Source organism: Typopeltis vanoorti, chromosome 2 (assembly GCF_054136105.1).
Source record: "Typopeltis vanoorti isolate ZY-2024b chromosome 2, IOZ_Tvanoo_1.0, whole genome shotgun sequence".
In the NCBI taxonomy this organism is placed as follows: Eukaryota; Metazoa; Arthropoda; class Arachnida; order Uropygi; family Thelyphonidae; genus Typopeltis; species Typopeltis vanoorti.
The window spans coordinates 159140417-159166535 of record NC_143550.1 but is presented as its reverse complement, the minus strand read 5'-3'; the positions used below and the strand labels follow the sequence as shown (position 1 = coordinate 159166535).

Below are 26119 nucleotides of genomic sequence, written 5' to 3'. Positions count from 1 at the left end.
ACATGTTATTTTGTTCAATTCTGAGATTGCCACCCATTGTTGTAATCAGCTTGCACACAATTTTTATGCCCGGTCATAAACAGCAGTATTCCCTTTCCGAATGTTAAGATTTCGATGTCAGAAAATTCCCAATCATTCACAAATACTTCCATGTGTAAAAATATGTGGCTTAGTCACTGACATTTGCTACACAGACATTATTTAGATGTTCTGGGTCTGAGCTTTTCGACACACACAAATATTATTCTCCTCAGAATATTTCCACTATAAAATATTTATTCATGAAAAATGCTTAAAAAACTAAAATGACAAATTCTAGGAGAACCTCTTGCACATTTATAGTACATTTCAAAGGAGAGACAGTTAGAAATGATTCAGGTTGTTGGGAGAATGATAAGAATTATCATTCTCCCAGACACTTGTGAATAAGGAGGTGGCATACTGACCAGTTATATCACTCTAACACACTTAAACAATCAACACCCCAGAATCCAGTTCACCTTGGAAAAAGAAAACAACAACAGTCTCCCTTTTCTAGACACTCTGATTACATGCCAGCCAGATGGATCCCTGGCTTTCTCTGTTTACAGAAAGTTTAATTCACCAACAATCCCCCCCCCCTCACAACAATATGGGATTATAAGAACCCTGTTTAACAGGGCTAAATTAATCTGTTCAGACAACAATTCCCTAACTACTGAACTTAACCATATCCTTAACACCTTCTTAGTTAATGGCTACAACCCCCAAAAACTCCAGAAAATATTAAAACAGTTAAACCCCCCCTTCTTAACAGAGATTACACTAAATCTATCACCATTCCATAAATCTGGGGCATGTCTGAAAAGCTCACAAAATGACCTAACTACCACATAAGAAAATTTTTTATCTGGTAGTTTTTATGTGGTATCTGAACACAAAGACTGCATCTGATTTCACCAATACAGCCACTTAGGACTTGCAGACCATGCACTAGATAACCACCACAGAATATGCTGGAAGAAAACCACTTTGCTACACCGTAGCAAATACAAATATGAAAGATTGCTCTTGCAATCAGCTTCAGCTCAAAAAAAACTTTTCACACCTTCCTTATACAGTTTCCAGCAATGGCCTCTTGTTCTACTTCCATCTCCCATTCTATGAAAAATCTCTTCCATGTCAACCCAATAACAATTCCTGACTAGCTTACATGTCTCAATCATATCATCTCCCCCTTCCTCCTATTCACAAGCCTCTGCAACTTATATTTTCTGAAGACAACTGACTTCCTTTTTGAATCTTCTCCAGATCCTTTCCAACATATCCTCATCATCATAAAAACTTGGTGAGCAAATCTGTGCACAATAATCCATATGAGGTCTGATCAAGGCCTTATACAATGGAATCATAACCTCTGTTTCTGCATGTCATGGTCCTCTGCATCATTGCCATTATCTGATGTGATGTCTTCACAACTTGTGCAACATGATCCCTGAATTTCAGGTCCTTGTCCACCATCACTCCTAGATCTCTCATCTCCTCTACCTGCCTACCTACCATCCGGTGTTACAGCCTGTTGTGAGCCTTTACCTCCTGTACAACTTTGCTATAATCTTCTGTCCTTGACTAATCTTTCCCAGCCTTTCACTTTCATAGTAGTCAAGTCTTGGATTATGTCATCAGTCCATCTTAATCTCAGTCTTCCTTTTTTCCTTGTAGCATATATCTTATCTCTCAGTATTCTTCTTGGCATGCAGAAGTTTTCCATTCTCTCTACATGACCTAACCACTGATGTCTTCACAACTTATGCAATGTGGCCCCTGAATTTCAGGTTCTTGTCCACCATCACTCCTATCTCTCATCTCCTCTACTTCCATTAAAGTTTTCCCATGAAGTGCATACTTTGCAACATTGAACAACAGTTCCTCTTACCTGCCCATTCATGCAATCTATTCAAGTCCTCTTGTAAGGCAATAACATCCGCTTGACTCTGTATTGCTCTCCCCAGTGTGAAACCTCTCTTGCAATTACATACTGATGAAATGATGAGATATTTGAATCTTGATCCTCGTGTGTCCTTCTTTACGTGCTGCCTAAGATAGTTAACTTTCAAGAACTCGAAATTCATTTTCCTTATTTCCAAATGCCATCTCTTCATTCCAATCTATACCACCATAATTAAAATCACCCATAATAATTACTCTTCCTTTGTTCACTAATCCAAGTTGTTTATATATTTCAGGCGGTGTAGTGTAACCTCCATGTTACACCACACTGCCTCATAACCATTGGCGGCACTATTTTCTCCTTTCATGTGTCTACCTTATGTGGACTTAATTCCCCTGCTATCATCAACAGCTCCCCCCCCCCTTCTTTCCCTTTCTATCCTTGCAAAAAATACTGTACCCTTCCATTTCTATTCCTGTTATGATATTATCTTCATTCAGCCATGTTTCACTTATCCCAATATTGTTTTTCACTTATTTCACTTATTAGCCATCTAATTTGTCTAAACGTTTCCTTCTCACTGCCTTCCACATTACCAAGTCTATAGCAACACCCTACTAAACATTTCACCCTGTTCACCTCACTTATTGCATCCAGCATGGCTCAGCTCTGTAAATAGGATTAACATTCTTTGTTCTAACTTCACCTTGTGGTTATGCTGATCCACTGATGATGACCAGTTAATTTCTGATTGAAATATTTCCAGTAATAAAATTACTATATTCTTGTGAATATATGTGTCTAATATACAAAATCATGCCACAAGTGCTATTAAAAATTATGAACGTTGAAGTCTCTAAGGAAGTTAATCTCACTGTTTTTAGGGTAATTAGACTGTAGAAAATCAACCTCCAGAGATAAATAATCAAAGAATGATTATCAGAATTAAGATAGTGGTAAAGGCAGTAAATGAAAGCAATAAAGTGTGGCAAGAAAATTTAAGTCAGAGTGAAATATAAGGTTTTATTTTATTTATTTATTTGCATAGAATGTCAGGATAGACACTTATGGGAGAAATCATGCTGGATATACTGTGGATAGTTGGAGATGACGCTAAACTGGGAAGACAATAGCTAATAAAGGTGGTGTAATAAAGATCCTGTAGGATGATTTTAATAGACTAATAATGTAGATAAAAGATAATGGTTCAATTTGGCAATGCATCAGGTTGCACTTTGGGATGAAAAGATTAAAAGCTATGTATTACATTGATAGAAATGGCTGCAGAAATTGAAGAGGCTAAGAATTTGGAAATGACGATAAATGGAATTGAAGTTCAGAAGACATATTATACAAGTGTGTAAAATAGCTCAAAGGATCACATAAATGTTTGAGAACATGTTAGAGGTAAGAAAGTTATTATCCCTCTTTATGAGGCTTTGATACAACCTTAGCTACTCCTATATAAATTTTGGGCATCTATCTTGGTAGAGGGAGGAAGATACAGATGGTAACAAATCTATGGAATGCCCTTCCTCCTCCTTATGAGACTTAAGTGGATGCTCATTAGAAATATGATAGAAGCATGTAAATTTAAGAAGGAGCTTTGCAAGATAGTTGCAGGAAAAATTTTTTGAAGAAGCACAGGAGGAAAGAGGCAAAAGCATCAATCCTATGGTTAGTAAACCTGCAAGGACTAGATTTTTTTGCTTGGATAGTGGTAAATAAATGGACTGCTTTGCAGTACTTTGTCAGTTAATGAGTTCAAGCAGAAGTATAATAGATATTGTGATACTGATGGTTAATGTTGTCCTCCCATAATGAGTCTTTGGACTCTGAGGAAATGACTGTGTAATAACTATCAAGTGAGGCCTTTACTGAAAATATTTCAGGGTTTGTCATAATATTATAATACTTTCATTTGCTAAAATAAAAAAGTTGTATGTATTTTTTATGTAATGGAAAATTAATGTGATCTAAATTATTCATTAATCTTTTCAATGCTGAGAAAATAGTTAAGTATAAAATTGTTAAGAAAATTCTCCATGCTGACTTATTTTTACAATTTCCTTTTATAATTTAATTATCAAGTAACATATAAAATTTGTTTCCAAATCAAGATCAACTAAAATTTTGTCACTTATAAGTTATGTTTTATCGAAAATGCTGTGCAATATTTTTTATGTAGTTCTGAATGTTCTGCATCACCTTCATCTTTTCAAAATTTTTCCACTGTATGATATCTGCTCTCCCTCCCCCTCCCTAAGTGAAATGTTTGAAGAATCAAGCAGATGTCAGACCTGGCAGCTGCCAGGGGCCCAAGCTAAGTGGAAAATTTTAAAAAAATCTATAAGAACAATATAGATATTATGCATTTGATGAAGAATTGGAACAGTTTTTACTATTTATAAAAGAAGATAAAGACAAATTCAGTACTGCCACACAAGTATACCAAGCTGCAAGAGAAATGTTATGAACTTTTTTAAATGTAGAAATTTTTTTAGAGACCCCGTAAATTTTACCACCAGGGGCCCTCAGCTGGCTTAATCTGCCCCTGCCCCTTGCAGTACCTAGTGAACTAGTGGGATTTTTCTTTTTTATGTTAAGGGAAGAACCAGGGATCAGAATATGTTCATTTTAATCTCAATGATTGGTCACAAAGTGATGCACACCCCCATTTTAATGGTTGCTCTCAGTGTATGGAAGTTTTGAATATTTCCTTTTATAGGAGTCAATTAAAAATGTGTGGGTATTATATTTTTTCCTGCTTTTACTTTGTACAGTGCCTGAAAATTTAAAACTTATGTAGAGTAGGAAAAAGAAAAAAAAAAGGAACATTTTATACTGCATTTCAAGGTCTTACAAACTATCAGGAGAACTTATCATCATGTTTGACTTATCAACTTTTCTGATATTATGTTATTGTATTGTGTTACACAGTAGACTTCATGATTGGCTGATTGAAATCTGATGATTTCTTGCAATTTTCAAGATTTATGCTCAGCTTGCACATTTTCTTGCTATTTTTACTATCTCTGGGAATGCTCTGACCATGACACATTGTCTATGAGACTTCTGCTATATGAACCAGTGCAGATATTTTCCTCCATATAGCAGTGTAGAAAGAGAAAAGAGAGGTTCTTGAACTGAAGTGAACTGAATTTTATTCATGATAGTTATCGGCACATGCCTGCAAAATTCAAATGGGTTTAAAAGCTGTTTTGGTAGAATATGCAAAAAAGTGCACTCAAGAATGCCATTTTTAAACTGCTATTTGAACAAGATAATTCAAGCTTAGCTGTGAAAAGGTTAAATATAATAGATTAAATTCATGTGAAAATTCATTCACTTTAATTTAATTAATAATTCACATTAAATTCATTTTTAATTTACTATTAATATAGAATATAATTATCCATTATATTTAATTATTTCTTATTTAGATTCAAAGGAAACATATTGTTGTGCAGCCAAACTCGGTTAGTATGCTGTATTTGATTCCACAGTATGTTGTTATCACTGCTGGAGAGATCATGTTTTCTATTACTGGTTTGGAATTTTCATATTCTCAGGTATGGAATTTTTACATGTTGCTTTTTCTACTGATGATGCTCAAATAGCTATTTTCAAATTTTATATATTTTTTATTTATAGAATCATTTTTGTATGTTTTAATAAATAGATAGCTATAATATCTCAACTTGAATGTAAAGCATTAAGTGACCTGTTACAGCCAAGTAACATGGCTTCCTAGAAACTAATTATTTCTATGATGGTAAGTTAATTATTTCTACATAGTCTGCTTTTTTCATCTTACTTGCAGTTATTCTTTGGCTAGTTTTCAAACAAATTTCTGAGATGAAAAAAACATGCCCTCTTTGTATGAGAATGGCCAACTCACTTTCACTTGAAAAGCTCTTATGATGGCTCTTCATATTCTAAACAGGATTCCAACTCCAGCCAGAGGGTATCATATTAATGAATGAGCTAGAGGATTCTGCAATAACTTTAAGGAAGAGTAGAATGTTAAAAACTATAATTCTAAGTAAGAAAGTCTGTATAACTGTATATTTTTTTCTTAAGCTAGAGATTGTAACAAAGTTGTATGATAAGTTCTTATGATGGTTCTTCACATCCTAAACAGGATTTAGACTCAGGCCTATCCAGCCAAAAGGTATTATTATTAATAATGATAATATTATTATTAACATCAAACATCCATGCAGTCAAAAGACTCATCACAGGAGGTCTGCTTGCTATTGTGAAAAAAAAAAAATCTAATCATGCCTTAAATCCATTCATTCATTCGTGCACAGTTTTTTCATCACACTTTCATGTGGTGTCTTCCACTCACCAGTCACTCTCTCGATGCAAAGAATCTTCTCACTCCCTTACCTACACCATCCTTATGTAGCTTTTCTCTCTACTCTGTGAAAAATCTCCTCCACAATACATTAATTTGGTTACAACTCCTCGCCAACTTATATGTCTCAATCATATTCCCTCTCCTTCTATTTCCATGGACCAAACATTGCCTTAGTGAACCTTCTCTAGACCCTCTCTGATATATCCTCATTCCCTTGAAAACCAAGTGACCAAATACGCACACAACAGTCCATATGAGTCCTGAGCAAGGCCTTATACAAGGGAACCATTTTCAATTTGCCAAATAGATAATTCGTTCATAACTGCTTTACATATTTCAACACCACTGATATGCTCAGGTGTGTTACAAGGTTAATCCTCTCTTTGCATACTTCGTCATCCCTAAAAAATCGAGCAAAGATTGCCAGCCTAGCTGATGATGTAATGTCTGTGCTCTCATCAACACGAATAGAAAAGAACTTACATGAAGCTAAACTTTTGTTAATTGTTCTGCTTTATTCCTTTCCAACTTGACTAATCCTTAATTGTTTTTCTACTCACAGACAATTCTTTAATGGATTGAATAATTTTTACCTTTTCTGAAAGATTGTCAAAAAGGAAAGGAGCACATTCTAGCCATGCTTCTTTAATATACTCCCCATCACTGAGTGGTTTTCCATGTTTGGCAATAACTTTTGAAACCTCAAAACTAGCAGCAACTAAGTTGGAACTAGGTCTACCTGAAATAAATTTCATCAATGTATCGGACTGTTTTTTTGTCTTGCTCAGTTCACGAGAAATTAATTCTCTCTGTTCTTGCTCACTTTTATTGCTTAATTTCTTATGAACAGTTTCAAAATGTCTCTTTACAGAAGAAGTCTTACAAACAACTAATTCAGAACATAACATGCATAATGCTTTATTATCTTTCTTAATCATGCCAAATTTTTCAGTCCAGTAATCTTTAAATTGTTTAATATCATTTTCATTTGAGTGTCTGTTTCTTTTCTGGTGGTTGTGACATTCTGCTCAATCCGTAAAGAGCAGGTAGCAAATAAATAAATATAAATATATTTGGGATTAAGCTGACCAAATTGTATTCTTATTGGCTTAAACTGATATACAAAATGATGGTACAACATGACAAAATTTCATGCCAGCTGGGGCGTCGCCCGGTTAAACAAGGACCCCATTGTTTTTGCCAGGGCACCAGGCGAACAGCGAAAAGTCAGCTACTGGAACAAATCTAAAAGCACACCCCAACTCAACATCACCAGAGTTAAAGATTGGTACTATCAACATAAGAAGTCTGAATGGCAAAGAAATGGAGCTAGCTGAGGAAATAGATAAGTACCAGATCGACATAATAGGGGTGACTGAAACAAAAAAAGACAAAAACTGGTGAGATCTTTCTGAGGAATAAATACAAATTGTTATATTCAGGCAATGACAATCAAGGAAAAGAAGGAGCAGCCATAGTATTCAACACTAAATACGAGGCTAATCTTGAATGGCAGGCAGTCTCAAGTAGAGTGATGTGGGCAAATAACAAAATGGAGAACCGGACAATGAGACTTATTTGTGCCTATAGTCCCACAGAAGGCACTATTAAGATAGAAGTGGAGGAATTTTTTGAGGCTCTAGAGAAAGCAACTGACACAATGGAAAAGGAAAAGTTGGTCCTTCTTGGGGAGCTGAATAGCAGAGTAGGAAATCATTGTCAGACATACAAAAATATTTTGGGAAAATTTTGAAAAAAGAGCAAAGCTAATAATAATGGCAAATACCTGTTGGATTTCTGCTCAGGACATGGACTGGTTATTACTAACACCATGTTCCAACATAAAAATGTGCACAAATTCACATGGAGAGAAGAGGCAAGGAATAAGAAAAGTCTCATTGACTATGTTGTTGTTGATAGTGATGTTTTCTCCCTGGTGCAGGACACCAGAGTGTACAGAGGATTTGAAATTGGAAGTGATCACTATTTAGTCTTGAGTAGGATAAAATTGAATTTCATATTGAAAAGAATGACATGTAAAAAAGTTTTAAAGTGAATAAAAGTTCAGCAGCTCTCAGATGTGAACTGTAGACTAAAATACACAAAGATTATTGAAAAAAAAAAAAATGAAAGAGTTTGAGAACCAGAACAAAACCTTTGAGATTCAGTGGCAAACCGTGAAGAAAACCCTGATTAATTCAGCCAGAGAGGCATGTGGTGAGGTTGTCTGCAAGGATAGAAAAATCAGAACTCCATGCTGGACACAGGAAGTTTAAGAGGCAGTGAAGGAAAAGAAGAAAGCATATTAAAAGTTTCTGGCAAATAAGTCCGCTTTTCCTCTTAGAGAATACAGAGACAAATATAAGAAAGCAAAACACTGTGTAAAACACGCTAAACAAAAGTCATGGGAGGACTTTGGCAAGAACATAGAAAATAAATATCAAGAAGGTGGTAAGATATTCTGGAGGTTGTTGAAGAAGCTTAGAAATGGAGGAAAGAGTGCTGTAAAAGAAGATAGATGATAAATGTGACATGAAAATGGGAGAAAAAGATATCCTTGAAGTATGGAGTAATTACTTCGAAAAATTGCTAAATGAAAGAAACAGTGATAGCACAGTGGTAAAAAAACACTGACCACGCATACAGTCAGGAATGCACGGTAGTGAGCTATAAGGGGCTTGCGCAAGTCTTTGTTAAATTTTTCTCAAATTTGCAAGCCCCTTGTTCTTTACTTTTTATTTAAAAAAAATATATATATAATTTTTTGAAATATATTAAGCCACAAACTCGTTCGGTAACCTAACCTAACTACAACTCCCCTATAATGTTTCAACTCCCCTACTACTAGAGCAATTAAAAAGAATGAAGTTGCAATAAGAAAATGTCATTTCTGGCACAAAACTAAGTGCCAAATTATCATCCTACTCAAGAGATGGTTTTTTAGAAAAAATGGAACGAGTGCTCTCATTTTGGATTGAAGAATTAACTCAAAGAAGAATTCCTATAAGTGGTTATTTAATTAAACAAAAAGCTCTTCGGTTTTATGAAAAGATGAGGCAATTGGAGCCGTCTAGTTCTGCTTCCTAGACTGATACAGAATTTTCAGCTAGCAAAGGATGGCTAACCGGGTTTTTACAAAGGAATGCACTTCATAACGTGAAAATTACAGGTGAGGTTGCCGCAGGAGATGAAGAAGCAGACGAAAATTTTCAAGAGAAGTTAGCCAAAATTATTGAAGAACGGTGGATATTGTGCCGATCAAGTCTTTAACGCTGATGAAACAGGATTGTTTTTGAACAAAATGCCTACTCGAACTTACATCACAAAATTTGAGAAAAATGCAAGTGGGTTTGCTTGTGGATAATGCCTTAAGTGACGATGATATTATTGGATATCGATTAACTTTAGATATCGTCGAAGATCAAGAAAACTATAGTGAAGCGGAAGAAAAACTTGTTCCCCTTACTGCAAATATAATTCGAGAAGGTCTTCAACTGTGCAATAAACTGAAAATCATTTTCTTGTTAATGGCACAAATTCTGAACGAGCCTTTAAATTCCAATGTGAGCTGAAGAACTGTATGTCTAGATATCACGAGATGTTTGAAAAAATTAGCAAAATCATCATCGCAGAAAGTTTATGACTGATTACATTGTAAGAAGAAAAAAAAAATCAGCATAGAATGAGGGTGAAGCTAATTCTGTCTGTGAAGAACCATTGCCTTTACCATACAATCTGATGCGCTGACTCTCTCTTCTGGTGATCAAAGTGATTTCGCACCAGTTTGCAAATGTTGCCGAATATTGTCTAATAGCGACGATAATTCTGATGAAAAAATGTAAAAGAAATTGTTACTTTTCAATAAAATTAAATGAATAAATCTTGAAAACAAAAAAGGCAGCATCGAACGAGGGTGAAGCTAATTCTGTTTGTGAAGAACCATTGCTTTTACAATACAATCTGATGTGCTGACTCTCTCTTCTGGTGATGAAAGTGATTTCGCGCCAGTTTGCAAACGTTGCCAAATATTGTCTAATAGCGATGATAATTCTGATGAAAAAATGTAAAAGAAATTGTTACTTTTCAAAAAAATTAAATGAATAAATCTTTAAAACAAAATTAGGCATTCTTATCTTCCTGAATTTTTATAAACTTTTTTATGCAATTTTAGGTTTATTTTAATTCATTGCTTAAGTTTTATGTGGTTTTAGAAAATCATGGAACTTATCCCTAATTTTTCAATGTAAGTTAGATCTTTTTTGTGCGATTTTTTTTTATATGCGGTTTTCTGTGGAACGTATCTGCCACATAAAAAGAGACCCGACTCTGTGTGTATATATTTATTATTATTATCTGACACCTCCAGGAAGTCAGTGACTCATCGAGGGAGGCTGAAATTACCCAACTCAGCTATCATACCTTCCTTTAAATTCATTTACACTAGATGCACTCCAATGGTGGCCCATGAAGTTTTAAGTGGGTTGCTGCCTATACAAAATAATTTTTAAAAAATTATTTTTTTCGTAATTAGTAACCAATTTATTAATAAATAAATCTGTATATTAATAAATTGGTTACTAATTAGGAAAAAAGAATTTTTTTAAAAATTATTTTGTATAGGCAGCACCTCCACTTAAAACTTCATGGGCAGCCACTGATGCACTCACTACCCGTAAGGGCAAATTATTCCACTCACTCACTGCTCTCTGGGAGAAAAACCTAGCTCTTAGCCCTTTTTTGACTGTGAACAACCTTAACTTCCATGGATGCCCCCGTGTTCTCTCCCCACTTTCCATATAATGAAAAATTTCATCATTTGAAATGCTATAACACCCATTCAAAAGTTTATAGACCTCTATCATATCACCACGCTTTCTCCTGTTAATCAGAGTCTGTAATCCACATACTCTCAATCTTCATAATCTAAATCCCATAATCCAGATATAATCTTTGTAACTCTTCTTTGCACCCTTTCCACAGTTTCTTTATCCCCTTGGAACCTGGGAGACCAAATCTGCATACAGTAATCCAAGTGTGGTCTTATCAAAGCCTTATAAAAAGACAAAATTACTTCCTTATCCTTACATGTTAAGGTTTGCTTTAACATAGCAATTATCCTCTGAGTTGTATTTGCAACTTTTCGTATGTGACCTTTGAACTTTAAATTCTTATCCACCAATACACCAGATCCCTTATATCATAATATAATATGCTGCTGGAACTTATCATGCCACTCTAATCATGCCAAAGTGCATAACTTTACACTTACTAACATTAAACTGAGAGCCATTTTTGTTTGCCCAGATTTCCAGTGTATTTAAATCATTTTGTAATTACTGAATATCAGTAGCATCCCTGATTGCCCTGCCTATCTTTGCATCATCAGCAAACAATTGCAAATCTGATGATAGACCCTGCTTGATGTCATTAATATATAGATTGAACAATAACGGCTCTAGGACTGAACCCTGAGGTCAACGTTCCCTCTAAGCTGTGCACATGTGCACGCCCACACGCTTTACAACTAGCGCACAAAGCTAAAAATATGCGCACACTAGATTTTCAAGATGAAATTAAAATTTATTAATTAAAGTAGTTCCACCTAAACATCACTCTATAAATTCTTTATAAAATACGGTAACTTGGCAATGCTCAAGCCTATAACCTCGCATTTTTTATTACATTCTCGAAGTAACCCTATTTGAGGCTAGCGATTTGATGCCAAAGTGAAAGGGGTGTGGCTTAAATGTGTAATTTTTAAGTAGCATATAGAATGGCTCACGGTTTGTTTACATTTCCTGACTCATGGAAAATTCCCAAACGTGATTGGCTGATCAAATTAGTTCAAGATCATGAGGAATTAAAACAATGGTTTCATAATTTTAATAAAAATAATTAAATACTTTTAAAAACTAAAAAAGTGTTTTAAAAAACTAAAAGATAAAGTGTGAACTAAAATCTTTTAACTTTTTTGCTTAAATGATCAGTATGGTGACCCATATGGGTGCGCACATACTTTTTAAAAGAAGGCAAATTTTGCACACATGCAAAAATTTCTGTGCACACTCGCAGCAAAAAATGAGAGGGATCATTGCCTGAGGTATACCACTGGTTATTTATTTATTTATTTTTATTATTATTAATCTTTGTACTGGTTATGGGCAGTACTACCCTTACATCACATCCAGATTTGATATAGGCCTAAGCCTTTACAAGTGGTTTACCCTCCTGTTCTAGTTATCATTGTAGTCATTCTCTGGTGGCATCACCATGCCACCAGTGTGCCCTGTAGGGCCCTCAAGAAAAGAACTTTTATATCACTCTGCGTAAGCCCAAGCTGTTTTAAGTCCTTATAACTATCTGCACTTCATACCCCATGTAAAGAGATGGTGGCACTGGTAAACCTCGGAGTTGCCCCATGCTCTTCCCTTATCTTACTAACTAGATCTTGGTTATTTTTATAATAATTTACTTTATTATTATGGCTATAGGCTAGTGGGCACCCTGTTCCCACCACCTGAGCATCAACTACCCAAATGTCACCATCTCTTTTAATCATTAAGTCTGGCTTACGCAAACCAGCGGAGGTCCTATAATGTAGTTCCACTGCAGTCTCCCAACTTTTGTTTTTAAAGCGGTTGTTCAGAATGGAGACCACGGCATCATGCCTCCTCATGTGGACCCCATGGGTGCAGAAGCAACACTGGGCTATATGAGACAATGTCTCACCGTAGTGGCAGCCAACCCTATAGTTGGAGTCATCACTACCCCATCGAGCTGTGCGGGCTCGAGTAGGCGGGGCATTGATCCTTCCTGATAAGGTCAATATACTTGAACCCAAGGAGGTGTCTGGTGCCATCCCTTACCCAATCATGCTGGGGAGGCACCAGATATGACTCTTTTAAAGGAGCACCATCTACAGAACAGTGCAACAGAGATGCCCATCTCTTGTGTTTTTGCGAGTGCTGACTCGATTAAAGTACCTTGATAATGGGACCAGCCTTTAGCCTGCCTAAAGTCTTTTTGTATTAATGGGCTATAGAAAGCCTCTCTGCAGATGGGGGAAGAAGATAGTTCTAACTGTGCGATTCTTGACAGCCGCAGTCATGGGATCAGCCATGACTGCATCCTTTATCCTCGCATGGAAATATGCAGTAGGAGTGTCAGGCGGCAGTTGGAGTGATCTCATGGCTGAACGGATAGCCCTGTCCATTCGGGACAGTACCATCCTACCAAGCACCAACTTGTGGTAAAAGCGAGGTAGGAGATAGTGGGAAAGGAGAAACAGTCTTTGCTCGGGCTTGAGAGGAGCTTTCCTCAAAGAAGCGATCCCAGCTTCTAGGATAGAAGGGATAGAAGACCTTCCCTTTGGGGTGAACATGATACCGAGGTATCTCCACTCTTCCAGGATGGTCAAAGCATGCAACGGCTTCCCGTGCAGGGAAAACTCTATTGTCTTGACCTTAAGCTTCTTGTTACAACCAGAGGGGACAAGAGCTAAAGAGCAGGACTTCTCTACATTAATAGAAAGGCCTTGAATAGAGAAGAAGTCAACTGCCCGGTCAAGGAATTCCTGCAAGCCTATCTTAGTAGAGGCTACGAGAATAAGATCATCCGCAAAGGCCATAGCATTAAAGGAAGAAATGCCTAGAGAGTAGCCTATATGGCTAGGAAGAGAATGCAGAAACTCGTCTATGACGTAGTTAAAGGAAGGGGGAGATAGAGGATCACCCTGGCGAACACCACCACACTGCCTGAATAGAAGTTGCACGGGACCCTGTAGTGATAGTGATGGAGCTACCCAAGTATAGCTCCATAACATAGGAAAGAAAGGGTTCTGGACATCCAGCAATAGACAGCGCTCGAAGGAGAGCAGGAAGGGAGATGCTATCAAAGGCCTTTTGGAGGTCCATATATAGAGGCTTAAGGTTGGGAATTAGAGAGAAGAGAAGAAAGAAGATATATATTCTCTGCACAGCCATCCGAAGGGACAAAAGCTCTCTGTCTATAATCATGCTGTATATGTTGCTTAAGTCATTTAACTAATATTTTATGATAGAGTCTAAGTAACACAGGGGAGATAGTAATAGGTCTAAAGTCTGATGCACAACTTCAAGTTTCTTTCTTTGGAATGAAGATAGTTCTTGAAGCACATAAGTATGGTGGTATTACTTTACTGGAAAGGAGAATGTTCAGTAAGTCTTGAAGAATCTTCAACGGCACCTTCTGAAGCCTAGACATAGGAAAGCCATCAGGTCTGGAGGTGGAGAAATTGGATGGAAGAGCTGCTTTAATCTCCTGGATGGAGACAGGCTGGTATATTTGAAGGGCAGGAATGGACCTCAATATCATAGATTGGTCATCATAATCAGGGAGGTGTGGAGGTGGAGCAGAAAAGACGGTACTCCAGAATTTGACAAAATCATCATGTAAGTCTTCTATAGGTGGAGGGGAAGCACTATCAAGGATAGTTTTGGCACATTGACATCTATTCTTTTTATAGAGGGCCTGCATAGCTGCATAGGCCCTCTTCCTCTGCTTCCTATTTGACAAAGTCATTTTAGAATGAGACATAGGCTGATGTTGACGAGGCATGAAGTGTTCAGAGAATTCAGCGTGGAGGTAGTCATTCAATTGATCTGTGATATCCATTCTCAGAAGGTGAGTCTGGATGAGATATTTAAGAATTTGATGGTTATATTCTCGAAGAGGAGGATCATCAAGAGATGATGTCAGTCTGAGAATCAAAGCCTCTTCTTCAACAGCAGAATGGTAGCTGGAAGATGGAGAGGCAGGGACAGGAGATGCTGAGATATTACCTGTCCCTACCTGTGGCAGATGGGCTGCCAATTCTTGAAGTAAGGCTTTGTAATTGGCTTTCTGTCTATGACACTTGATGGCATCCAAGGATCTTAATGGAACGCCTTAAATAAAGCCTCATTGATTTTCTTTATCCTTTGAGCCATCAACTCGATCTCATGAGTGGCGAGGATCTTTTCTTTTTCAGCAGTCCAACGTGCTTTGACGTGCTCTGTTCTTATTGCAGCATTGGCTTCGGCTGGATGTTTCTAGGTGCGATGCATGCCAAGGCCAACTACGGTAGAGAATGCACACATTAAATCTTAAAAATTCACACCCACTGTATACCACTTTTTGATATCTGTATCAACCATTCCCTGATCCAAGTCAATAGATTATGTTCCAATCCCATATTCTCCAGTTTACACAACAGCCTATCGTGTGGTATCCTATCAAATGCCTTAGAAAAATCCAACATTATCATAGTATATCCATTCCCTTTATACAACTCGGCCATAACATTGTTATAAAAAATGAGCGAATTGCTCATATTTTATAACAATGTATATAAATATATATATATATATATATATATATTTTTTTTTTTTTTTAATTTCATAACTTTAATGAAAATTGGATTATGGGGTGTAAAAATGTGGACAGAGACATATAGACACTGACAAAAATTATAATTTGGACTCGAAAAATCTCATCATAATCACTCTCTGCATATACCAACCAAGTTTAAGCAAACCAAAAATTAGTACAATTATAAGCCGACCTACACACATGCAAATTAATGAGAAGAGTATGCATGCAATCTAATCAAGTGCAGATAACACTTCATAATCTCCTGAATATTGGTAATACATTTCACATAGCTTTAAAAATAACTTACCGTATTTACTGGAATGTAACTCGCACCCTGGAATTTACTTTCTGAAAAAAGAAATTGAAAAGTTTCAAGTATACCTCGCACCAGAAAAAAAAAAAAAAAAAAGTTTAAACACATTTCAGGGTGATAGTAACTCACTTCCCATGGTAAACCACACGCCCTCCCCAGTATTATTCTATCACCGAATAAGGTATGGAAACATTTGCAGTATGTGTAATATATTTCTCAATAAATAGTGCAATTAGAGACAACTGGGATAAAAATGGCACTAACTAATGAATCACATGTTCCCTTCCCACAGAAACTATGCTATTTAGACTCGAGCAAAACCATATGTTGCACCGGCAAACACGGCTCTAACTAAAAACTAGATGTGCAGGAGTCTGTCCCCCCAGCTCAAACCAAGGCAGCAATAAAAATAAATGGAAAGTGTTAAAATTCATAAATGTGTTAAAACTAAGAAATATATAGTGAATATTTTTATGGCAGTTTCAGATATTGAATTTAGTTGAAGGGAATTAGCATTTCAATTCAAAATTTCAGCTTGCTTTTATGTTTGATTTGCATGATCTTTTGTTAATACCACAACAATTATATGTACATAGCTGCTCTATCTTTACTGGCCTAGTACCATAGCATCTGTTCATTGGTCATTCGTGAAGGATTGTTCCTAGTATCTCAATTCTTGTAAATTAAGTATCTCAAGTCTTGTAAATTACTGGTAATTTTTGCTTGAAATAATAGGAAAGAAGATGCCGCTATTTGGGTAGGATGCACACAAGGAAACTGTTCTCTAGGCAGGAAATAGCAATAGCAATCGTGGTGCGATTGAATTATAGTAAGATAGGAAAATGTAATGGTTTTGTTATATTTGTTAAATTCTCAAGAACCTTAATCAGAGTTATTACTTAATTTTTCCAATGTTATAAATTCTTCTAAAAGTGACACAACACAGTCTTAATGTCCTTTTGCTTATATAATACTTTAAACTTGTTGGATTTTTGGATTTTGTTTATTTTAGTTGTAAGTACAGTTGTTAAAAACTAATTATTAATTAAGTAATAAAAATTGCTAATTTAACATAAATAAAAGAATCGTCAACAAATAAAATTGTGTCTCGCGTGAAACCCCCAAAAAAGTGCCGCCTGGGTGGACCCCCCCCTCCCCGGTTACACCACTGCCTATCCAAATCATTAGTCTCTTATCCAGTCCCATCTGTTTCAATTTGTCTACCAATTTATTATGTGCAATCTATCAAAGGCCTTTGAAAAATCCAAGTGTACAACTGTATATTCATCTCCCTTTTTTTCTTATGGTAGAGGTTGCAAGAAAACTGGTTAAAAAGTTAAATTAGCATCTTAACCCACCATTGTTATTATCTGTTAATTGACAGCAGATATATCTATGATATATATGAGTTTCAATATAGTTATTGAAACAAATTCTCAAGAACCTTAATCAGAGTTATTACTTAATTTTTCAAATGTTATAAATTCTTCTAAAAGTGACACAACACAGTCTTAATGTCCTTTTGCTTATATAATACTTTCAACTTTTTTTTACTAGATTCCCACAGAAAGTTAAGCACCTATATTACCTTAGTATTGTAGAGGTATATGCACCAGGAATCCTGCTGTAGTAACTGAACATAGTGCATTTAGCTCATTTGGCTCATTAGCAATGCACAACATATATCACATCCTAGCCAAATGCACCTTCTCATGGTGTGATCTCTTTTCAAAATGAAGTTCTGGTAGGTATTACTTTTACAAATGTATACCTTCTCTATGAAATGGCTGTTACCATGCTTTCTTACCCACTTCTTACATGCAGTGTAGGTGAACATGCCCTTGAAGGATATTTGGTCTGGGGGACCAAATGTGTTGTTAATGAAGGTATGATAGATATCATGTTGATAGTTTGGGCCTCCCACGGTGATTCTTAGGACTCCATGGAGATGTTTGTGCAATAATAATAATAACTGTCATCATCAACTTCTTGATATGTACCCTCAAGGGAGTGTTCAGTAACAATAATAATAATGATCTTTGATAATACTCAGATTTCTAGACAAGATCAGATTTTTGTGTTGGGGCTAACTTATACCCCTCTATCCTTTCCTGGCACAAACACGTCACACATAGTCTCTTGAGTCTCCAAAAAAAAAAAAAAAGTAGTGTCCTTTGCCACTACTAAATGGCAAAGGACACTGTGTTTCACTTCCATAACAAATATGACCAGTCTTAGAATAAAAATGGTAGTCCAATTAATCAGTGACCTCCCTCCTCACAGATATTTTTTAAATGTCTATTCTGTAGGTATTTTCATAGATAAGTTTCTGCTAAATTCATTATAAAAAAATTATAGCAACAACCACCATATTATAGTATAACTCCAATTTAATATAAACCAAAATAATTGCCCAGCATTTTGATCTTCATGTCAAGGTATACATCTTGGGTATACATACATATATCCATACACACACACCAAGAAATAAGCTATATTGCAATTTGCATCATACGCTAAAGTCGCTAACTTAGTGAACTGTTAACACTACTGGCCTGGCCTCTAGTGGAAAAAAAACTTACTATATCAAAGCTAGCATCCAGTTATTTGGTTGCAAATCATTAAGAGATATATTATGCTAGAGAGCATTGTGCTCTCACATAATTATTCAGAGATAAATTAGAGCAAAAACAATATAGATGGTGGCCATTAAGGGCTGAATGTGTGTAATCCAAATTCTTAGGATTTTATGACACCATTATTGTTTAGATTAGGATGGTTGATTAAAATTCACAGGCTTCCTTGAATTTAGAATGTTTTTACCGGATTTTTTTTATGATGTAAGGAACAGATACCTTTCCAGTCAGTTTGGTGTAGGGTGTTAAGAGCTTAATCCAAGAGGCCTACCTTACCAAAATTCTTAAATTTGATGTGTTGTTTGTGTTCTTTACAGATTGGAATTGTGTGTCCAGTCTCACCAATATATGGTAAGTTAAAGGTGCAAATGGATCCAGTATACCCCAGTGTGGGCAAGGGGAGGGTTGTTTCATCCTTGGAGTTGTTTCCATAATTTTTTAATAATAAATGTTGATCATAGTGATCAACATTTATTATGAAAGAAATGGATGCTGCTGAATTGACATGCCTCTTAAGACTTCTCTTCATCTTTTTCCTTGAAGCAGTTTTAGCAGCAATAAAATACTTCTTAACTATAATGATGGCTTAAATTTAAGCTAGTTTGATCATCCACCTTACACATCTTTATGAAATGAAGAAATTGGTTTCACTAGCCAATACATTTCTGGAACAGAAAGAATTAATGCCAATAGCACAACATGCAACATATGCAAATACTTACAACACTAGCCATCATTTAAAACTCAGAACTTAAATTTTATTTAAATGTATGCACATAATCACGCTTTTGTTTGGTATTTAGTTTTTATCATTTCTTGTTTTTGTATGATGTTCCTTGGATTGATGACAACAGCTAGATATTATTCAAACTGTAAAGAATTACTTAATTATTAAAATATTATATGCACTTTCAGGTACGACATTATTATTTAAAAATGTCATTGCAGAAGCTGTTATTCTGGCATGATGATATTAGGACTGTTCTTACTTGTGGAACTCCTCTAAATTTAAGGACAAGAGCCTAGTTCCTAAATAGATCCATGCAAAAAAGATCATCTTTGAACTTGAGCTCTTTGTCCATTGTCATCCTCAGATCTCTCAGCTAATAGTATGTAACAGAGGATAACATTAATATCAACCCTCCATAGCCTTTATAGAAAAGCATGTGATAGAAGCAGTGTGAGTTAGTGTTGGATTTGATGCTTTCCTCGGAAGATGTATGAATATATGTTTCAGCTCAGCTGCCAGTTGAAAGTAAAGCTTCATTACATTAAAATAGATATATGCAACTGCAAGATAAGTGATTATGATTAGCTTGTTAGCAGTCAACTTGGAACAATATTAAGAAATGACTAGTTATGAGGACAAAGGTTATTGCATGAGAGTGATTAAAATTCATTTGAAATAATACTGAGTTAAGAGGATAAATTGAGGAAAAGTGTACAGTTGAATAATTCATTCTTTTTGCTATTATAATTATCACTGTCGCTTCATGGAATGAAAAGAATAGACTACTTTTGAGTGCCACAAATCTTGTAATGCTTTAATTCATTTATTATCTGTGCATTCTCCATCTTCTCAGTAATGCACTAACATCCGCTACTCTCCATGCAGCAGTCTACTTTTCACTCTTGTGTTTACCACTCCTTCATGCAAATTATAGAGATGATCCGTATTGTACAACTTATCTCACTTATCATCTCCTGTATCAAACAAACCTTGCATTCTCTCACTCAGTCCTCATAGCTCACGTTCCACAAGCCTGATCTCTCCTTTTTACCACATCCTCCAATTTTCTCAGTTACTAGATCTGAACAAAATGATCCAGATGTATTCTGACTGAAATTATATACAGTTCACTTTCACTAAACAAACACCATTCAGGCAGACTTGCTCACTACAACAAGCTCCTGTTGATACAGTGCTATTCTAAATAAAAATTGCCATACCAAGGTACCCACTATAATAAACTATTCATTCTCTATAAGTTTGTTATAGTGAGAGTTTATACACAATGGACCTATAGCATCTTCATCTCTGCAGTACACCATCCCTTCTTATCATTACAACAATACTCTAAATTGCCTTTACTACCTTGCAAGGTAACTCCTGAATTTCAGAAGTTTTATGGACAAATACATGAAGAATATAAGAAGCAGGCTGGAAAATGAAATTTCACCAGCCAGTTTCCTCGCAGTATATGAGGAAATTGGGAAGAAACTGTTGAGGCCAAGAGAAGAAACTGATGAGACCTTTTTTGCACTTTGAAGTGAAAAAATAATGTTTTGTACTGTATGAGTGAAGGTTTATTTTAGGAGGTGGATTTAAATAGAATATCTGGATAGGTATCCAGGACTAATAGGCACCTGTAGGAGCGAAGTTCAAGGACATGTGAAAAAGTGTTAAATACCACAGAGTGCCTTACTCCATGATGAGGAAGATATTCACAAGTACAGGCAACAAACTTGCTGTTCCGCTATATAAGGTATCGATCAGACTGTTCCCCGGTTATTGTGCACAAAGTTGTATATCTGGTTTGTATTATAGTGACAAGAAGACCCTGAAGGGAATCCAAAAGTAAGAAACTAAAGCAGTATCATGAGACTTTGGAAGTCGCGTTAGACCGTATTAATTATGGAGGCTTACTTGAGTCTTGTAATTTGCAAGATTAGCAGAGAGAAGTGATATAAAAGATGCTTGAACCAGTGAAAGGGGGGGGGGAGAGTTCCTAGAGTGTAGAAGAAGAAGAATGAATAGAAAACAGAAGTTATGTAAAAAATGTGATGAGTGAGGAGTAAATTTTTCATCATGCAGAACAGCGAGTAAATGGATGTGTAAGGTTGCAAAAAACTGTATACCTGTTGCACAAGGTTCAACAAATAAATAAATTATTTATTTATTTATATATGATTATTATAAAAATGTTATAAAAATCCATTATATACATCCAGTATATATACACGCATCTATTCAGATCCTATTTGATTTTTGTAGGCAAAACAAATGGGCAGCATTTGTCTCTGATATCGTTGTCCTGTTAATAATTTGTGTACTACTTGTATTACTGTTAAATGAGGAAACTTTCAATGCTATTTTTTGTACAAAACACAAAGTGTGTGTGCTTAGATTGTTCAAAATTATATATTTCATTTTCTTCGGAATACATTTTTGTACTGTTGACTATGTTATGAGTCACCCCAGTGAAAGAGTTTTCTTTTATAAATAAAAAAGTATTTGTTGATAATGATAAAAAATAACATCTTGAATTTCATCTTAAAGATATCATTTGAGGAATAACTAAAATTATGAATAGTGGAAAATAAATTGCTAGCCACCTGTTTAAACTTGACATGTTTCAAGAATGTTACTTGAACATTGATCATCCTGTTGATGATTTGCATGCACATATGCTAATACCTAAAGCAGCAGAATAAAGGTGAGGAATTTTTAACATAGGTAGATGTAGAGGGACCAATAATTATCGAACTTGGTGAGACCTGCTGACAGAGAAGGAGAATATCATTGCAAGAATAGAATGTGATGGGTTCAGTGCATTCAAAAAGGACGGACAATATAGGAAAGGTGTGCAAGTTTTGCTAATGACTGCAGAAGACTTAAATCCAACCAAAATAGAGATCTCCAATGGTACTGACAGTATGAATAATTCAGGTGGCAGGCTTGATGTTGGATAAATATTTACAAGATCAAGGTAGAATCATGAGGAACTTGAGTGTAGAGGACATAAGAGAGGATAGCTTAATTGTGAGTGAGCAGGAGGTATTTGAGGAAATAAATAGCCTTGATGTTAATAAGGCGATAGGATTTGATCAAATATCACCATGCATCTTAAGAGAATGTTCTAGGAGAACTGGCAGTAGCATTGGCATGCCTGTTTAATAAGAGTTTTGCAACAGCACAGGTTCCAAGGGAGTAGAAGGAGGGTAAAATTGTTCCACTGTATAAAGGTGGTGATAAGACTGTAGCTTCAAATTACAGGCTGCTCTGTATATCTGGAGTTGTGGTGAAGGTACTGGAGAAATTGGTGAGAAGTAGGATACAGAAATGGGTTGATAACAGCAGTATTCTCTGTGGTTATCATCATGGGTTTGTTAAGGGGAGATCATGTTTCACTAACTTATGTACTATAACAAGGTGATAAATACCTTGGACAGAGGAGATGCATATACAGTGGTGTACTTAGATTTTGCAAAGGCTTTTGATAGACTGCCACATGACAAGCTCTTAATTAAATTGAAAGAGATGGGATTGGATAATAGACTTCTGTGTTGGATCAGTGACTGGCTGTCAGATAGGTATCAGAAAGTTGTATATGGGGGTGCAGTATCTCGAAAGAGAAAGGTTACCAGTGGTGTGCCACAGGGGTCAGTTTTGGGGCCATTGTTGTTCAATTTGTATGTTAATGATATTGGGTTGGGTTTAACTAGTGATATCCAGCTGTTTGCAGATGATGCAAAACTGGGGTGTACAGTCAGACTGATGTTAATGCCTTACAAGAGGACTTGAATAGATTGCATGAATGGGCAGGTAAGTGGAACTGTCATTTCAATGTTGCCAAGCGTAAGGTTTTGAGAAAAAAAGCAAGTGTACACTTGGTGGGGAAACTTTATGAGAGATCTAGGTGTGATGGTGGACAAGGACCTGAAATTCAGGGGCCACATTGCACAAGTTGTGAAGACATCACATCGAATAATGACAATGATGTGGAGAACTGTGACATGCAAAAATAGAGAGGTTATGATTCCATTGTATAAGACCTTGATCTACGTATACATTCCAAAGACCACTGACTACTCACAAACGTAGTCAGTGGTCTTTGGAATGTATTTGTATAACTATAATATTATAACTAAAAAAAATATAACTTATTTCTGTATATGTAGAATACGAGAACAGATTGAGGGAATGTAAGTTGCAGAGCCTCGTGAACAGGAGGATCTGGGGGGGGGGGGATGATTGAGACATATAAATTGGTCAGGGGTTGTTATCAGATAGATGGAAGAGATTTTTCATAGAATTGGAGAAGGAAGTAGAACAAGAAGCCATTGCTGGAAACTGTATAAGGAGGGTGTGAGCAAAGGAGTGAGAAGCAGGTTCTTTGCATGGAGGGTGGTTAGTGAGTGGAATGCATTGCCTGAGTGTGTTGTGGATGTGGACACATTGAATCAGTTTAAGACGCAGTTGGATGAGCATTGTATGCAATAGTGAGTACCTCCCATGATGAGTCTCTGACTTCATGAAGGTCAGGTGTTGTTGATAATAATAAGACAAAAAACGTAGTGAGCGCTGGTGAAAACCAGGATCATCTGAAGAGGACTGTGAACTGCATAGCCATATCTTATAAACAGAAAGAAAACTATCACTATGGACAATTTCAACTAAGGGGATATGGAACTGGAGGGAGGAGAAAGCATCTGAGTGAAGATGTTGAGCAGCTTATGGTCAAAAGGCCTTGCCATACAAGAACATTTGGTCTGGTAATAGTATCTGAGACTATGTCTATAAATGAGTTGATTGTTATGCCTCCAGTTGGTGAGTATGATCATGCAGTCTTAAACTGGGAGATGACAGTGCTTGTGAGAGCTCTGACTAAGAAGGAAAATATGTGGAATTATAAGGTCGAAACGGTCCACACCCCGTCAACCACCTTTCCCCTTCCCCCTCCTTATTTTAAAAAATTAACCCTTTCACTTTTTCCCCACCCTATATAAAAGTATATGTACTATATATTACGAAAAAAACCCGGGTTTTTTCTAACTTATTCTACCAAACTGCCTACCCCCCCCTCCACACCACACACACACTCTGCAGTTCTCGACATCGCAGACAGAGGAAAAGCCACAACACCCAGAAAAAGGTATGTGCAATTTCTATTCCTTAAGCTACATATACTTTTTAGTACATCTACACTCATAATGCCCTAAGAACCCATGAGTAAATAGCCAATGACATTTAAACAGGGGCACTCCTAAACTGAAGCAGGCAATATAGCTGTATTATAGTAGTTTTTGTGGTTACCATTAGATGGCGCCACTAACCCATGCCATGAATTGGCGCAAAACTAGGTCTTAAAAAGGCACCTTCTTCAAACGTTCAATTTACTTAGCAGTAGTTTTGTATCCTTCCCTTTGCTCCGCGACATATAACATGATGTTCACCTCATAAGCACGTGTCACGTGATTCGAAACACTCCATTTAGGAATTAAACTACCAGGTGGAATTGCATGAGGAACACACGTCAAGGTTGCGAGTGAGAGGGAGGTCGACTGAGGAGTGGACATTCTTTCTTTTTTTCTTTTCGGCGGTGGGTGGAAAAGTGTTTTCCTTGGCTACCTACGTCTGTCAGGTGCGCAGGCTTGCTGCACGCGACCTCATTATGTCAGTTGCGAGTATTTTTGGTGGATTGGTATAAAAGGGTTCCCTCCCCCCCCCCCTCCTCCTTACCTTAGATCTTTACGTGCACCTGGAGAATTAAATGCATATCCGGTTTTGAATTATCACAATGATTATTTAGCAGCATTCATGTAGTGCGAATGCAAATTATGTTTGTCTTCTAGACGATGTAGCTCCACCAGGCAACTGAATGCCACCCACTGGAACCTCAGGATAGATTTTTCGGATTTTCATTTCCCATGAAATGATGTTTCTTTCTTTCTTTTTTTGGGGGGGGGGGTGGGGGTGGGGGGCTGGGGGATGCGCTCTAAGGTCCAAATGATCCATTTCAAGAAATTTGTTTTGTTAACTAAAATCGAGTGGATTTAACAATTTGGAATTTAAAAAAGGGTCTGATAGGCAGAACGGCACCGTATTGTACATTTCTTCCCCAAACTCCGAGCCGAGTGCTGTCGCAATTCCCCCAGCTGGTCCTGCAAAGCAAACCTATGTTATATTTAATATGTTGGTACCTAATTTCGTGTTTACGTTCCATATGATTGTTCATTTGAATATACAGTCAACTTCTGACAAAAAATCAATGGGAATTTAGCTGCTGCCGAAAAGCTTGTGAACCAATTCTCTGTGTTATCTATTAATAATTATGGGATGTAGTGGCTTGTTTTTAAGAAACTAAAAACGTGTTGTCTGGTAAAAAGGAACGTGAATAGTCAGTAGGACATTTATTAATCCCTTCTGCCTCTTTTCCATGGCCGATTAAAAAAGATCCGGGTTCTGATTTGATGGTATATTTCAGATGTTCCCAATACACACTTCATTCTGAAATAGCACATCGGACTGTTGGAATTTTATGAATTTGCGAACTCTACTAGGATGTATCAGCACATTAGTTTGAGTTGCCAAAGTAAACTTTTTGTTTCGAATCCTGATGCATCTTTTTTTTTTTTTTTCTTGAGGAAAGTCAATGCCTTCGAATTCTATTGTAAGGATCTTGTATATATGCACTCAATTATCCTAGCTTACCATATTTTAATAAAATTCGGGATCTTTAAAAATTATCCATAAGTACTGG

The 26119-nt window shown here is 36.3% G+C and overlaps 1 protein-coding gene across 4 annotated transcripts in view; it reads left to right on the top strand.

The window, feature by feature from the left end:
* Window positions 1-26119, top strand: part of LOC150109570 (solute carrier family 15 member 1) — a 440305-nt gene that overhangs the window by 397421 nt on the left and 16765 nt on the right. For all 4 annotated transcript variants that reach the window (XM_090409050.1, XM_090409043.1, XM_090409063.1 and 1 more), the window contains one exon: window positions 5374-5502. In XM_090409050.1, coding sequence (XP_090265176.1) covers window positions 5374-5502 — 129 coding nt within the window. The remainder of the gene's footprint in view (window positions 1-5373; window positions 5503-26119) is intronic.